Raw genomic sequence first — 2500 nt, forward strand, 5'->3', positions numbered from 1 at the left:
AATGGATAAATGGATTCGCCTTAAACACCATAATTAGAATTTACTGTATTTTGATGGCCAAATTATTTCCCTTTGTTACTCTCCACGAATGCTGAACTACACCAATGATTGGATTTATTCACAACTGTTACCAAAATAACGGCGAAATAAAGATCTTTCTTTTGGTATAACTTTAAATTGTTTGCGGGAGTTAAGTTCTAAAATATCATTAAAAAAAAATGAAATCCAAGAAAGGAAAACCTGTTTTTTTAAGCTTTGAAAATTGTGTCAAATGAAAGTCTGTCGTCTCTTTTGTTTTGTGTCCCATTTTTGGTCGGATCCACTGTTTGGTGTATTTCATCTTGTTGACCACCGAACGCTCCAAATTCGTTTCGTCATATGAACTCGACTTTATTTAAATTGTTTTACGATTTCTAAAAATTGGTATTTTTGCAATAGGGAATGAGATTAGCGGAAGAGTAGCGTCCCTTGATTGGACGTCACCGGTGGAGAAGTTATTTGTAAAACAAACCAACTACAAGCCAAGCGCTCCAAATACAAAATTTATTATTCATATTTCTGTACAAAAATGCATCACGTTGATTATGATATGCATTTTTGTACAGAAATATTAATAACAAATTTTGTATATTTATGTCATATTAAAATATTGTACAAAGTCAATTGTTAGAGCATTTTATAATTCAGTCCTTTCTACCGTTTTTATTCAGTCACAGTCTTGAAAACAATTTCATGATTTGTCAGTGTTGTGTAGTGTAAGTTCAAAAAAATGAGTTGGTTGGGATTCTAATCTTTAGCTGTCAGCAGGATTTGGAAATGGGTTTATTGGCCCATTTGAAATACGATCAAAAAAGTCCAAAGTTCAAAGTTGTAAAACTTTTGAACTAATTGCCCTATCATGTTGGTGATGTCATCCAAAGTCTTAGAGAAATTGGTTGGAGTAGCTACATTACAGCTTTAGACCTAAATCGTGAACAGACCATGGTTGTAACAAGGACGTGTTTCATTTAAAACCTACACAAGGAATAAAACCTTCACAAAAGTCCATTTTTGCTTTTATCCTTTTTGTTTATTTTCCATTTTTTTGTTATAAATATTTTGCATCCCTAATGCGATTAAAAAGTTCTGTTATGATTAAATTTTGTAATAATGTAATTTTTACTTACCCATTAAATTCAAAAGTCTTTTTTTAAAATGAAATTTACTGAGAAACGCCATACTCATAGATTTGTGTAAGTAGATGATGAATTAAAATTACGTTTTTATGAACACACAAAAATGATAAGTTCCTCTAAAACTTCCAGACTTGTGGCAAAAACAATGTGACGCAGCGTCCTGGTGTCCACGTTGGTCTTTGCATCAAAACTAGCGATCATTCGATAACAATAGACATGATTGCATATACTTTTTACTGATATCAACAGCTGGTCAGAAATCAAAAGGTGTAACGTATCTATCTATCTATTTATCTATCTATCTATCTATCTATATATATATATATATATATATATATATATATATATATATATATATATATTATATATATATATATATAAATCTCACTCTAAGAGCCACAGTAATACCTTATATAATCGTGACAAGATACATAAACTGCCTCGTCCTATACTTTGAGACAGACGACAAGAAAACTCCAATGACTTCATACATAATGTTGTCTATTTTTGTACCCAGGAATTTCCACGTGTGGAATGAAGTTTGGATGTCAAGACCTGATCTTCCCCAGGGATTCGGTGGGTGGCAGGCTGTGGACGCGACACCCCAGGAGACGTCTGATGGTGGGTGCTTGGGTCAATGGGTGGGGGTTGATTGCGTGTTTGGCTAAAATTCACCATTAAACAGTTTGATGACGTCTAATGGTGGGTGCTTGGGTCAATGGGTGGGGGTTGATTGCGTGTTTGGTTAAAATTCACCATTAAACAATTTGATGACGTCTAATTGTAATTTTGATAACTATTTGTGGAATTAACTCAGTAATACGATAATGCTCTGGCACGGAGACGTGGTTACTTTTCAACGATTTGTAAATTGAACTTTTCACGGTTGAATGAACACGTAGATGATTTCATGGCAGACCTATGGGAGGGAACAACAAAGAGAGGGCATATTTGTAACCTACCCTCTCAACGCGGTATAATGTCGGGTTGATAAAAATGCTGAAAATGGAATTTACATCCAAAATATCAAACTAAATTAACTAGATTAAATACAATATGTTAGAGTGATAACAAACCAAGAATTCATACTTTTTGATCTGTTTAATCTCAATTTGACTTTTGACCACCTGGCCCATCTCGATATAAAACCATTTGAGACGCCGGGTCACATTTCTAAATAAATCCAGAACTTGTTTTTTCTCTATCAGAACTGAAGATAAACATAACATTTGTGTTCATGTGGTGTAGAATGGTGTTAGCTATGGATCTGTAGCACAATCCAATCCAATCCAATCCATATTGTACTACGGAAGATAAATTAACAC

The 2500-nt window shown here is 33.6% G+C and overlaps 1 protein-coding gene across 2 annotated transcripts in view; it reads left to right on the forward strand.

Annotated features, from left to right (window-relative positions):
• The window catches only part of LOC144976341 (hemocyte protein-glutamine gamma-glutamyltransferase-like), a 66351-nt gene that overhangs the window by 53768 nt on the left and 10083 nt on the right, over nt 1-2500 (forward strand). For both annotated transcript variants that reach the window (XM_078920576.1, XM_078920577.1), the window contains one exon: nt 1693-1796. In XM_078920576.1, coding sequence (XP_078776702.1) covers nt 1693-1796 — 104 coding nt within the window. The remainder of the gene's footprint in view (nt 1-1692; nt 1797-2500) is intronic.

Source organism: Berghia stephanieae, chromosome 7 (genome assembly GCF_034508935.2).
Source record: "Berghia stephanieae isolate SIO BIC M18660-M18661 chromosome 7, UCSD_Bste_1.3, whole genome shotgun sequence".
In the NCBI taxonomy this organism is placed as follows: Eukaryota; Metazoa; Mollusca; class Gastropoda; order Nudibranchia; family Aeolidiidae; genus Berghia; species Berghia stephanieae.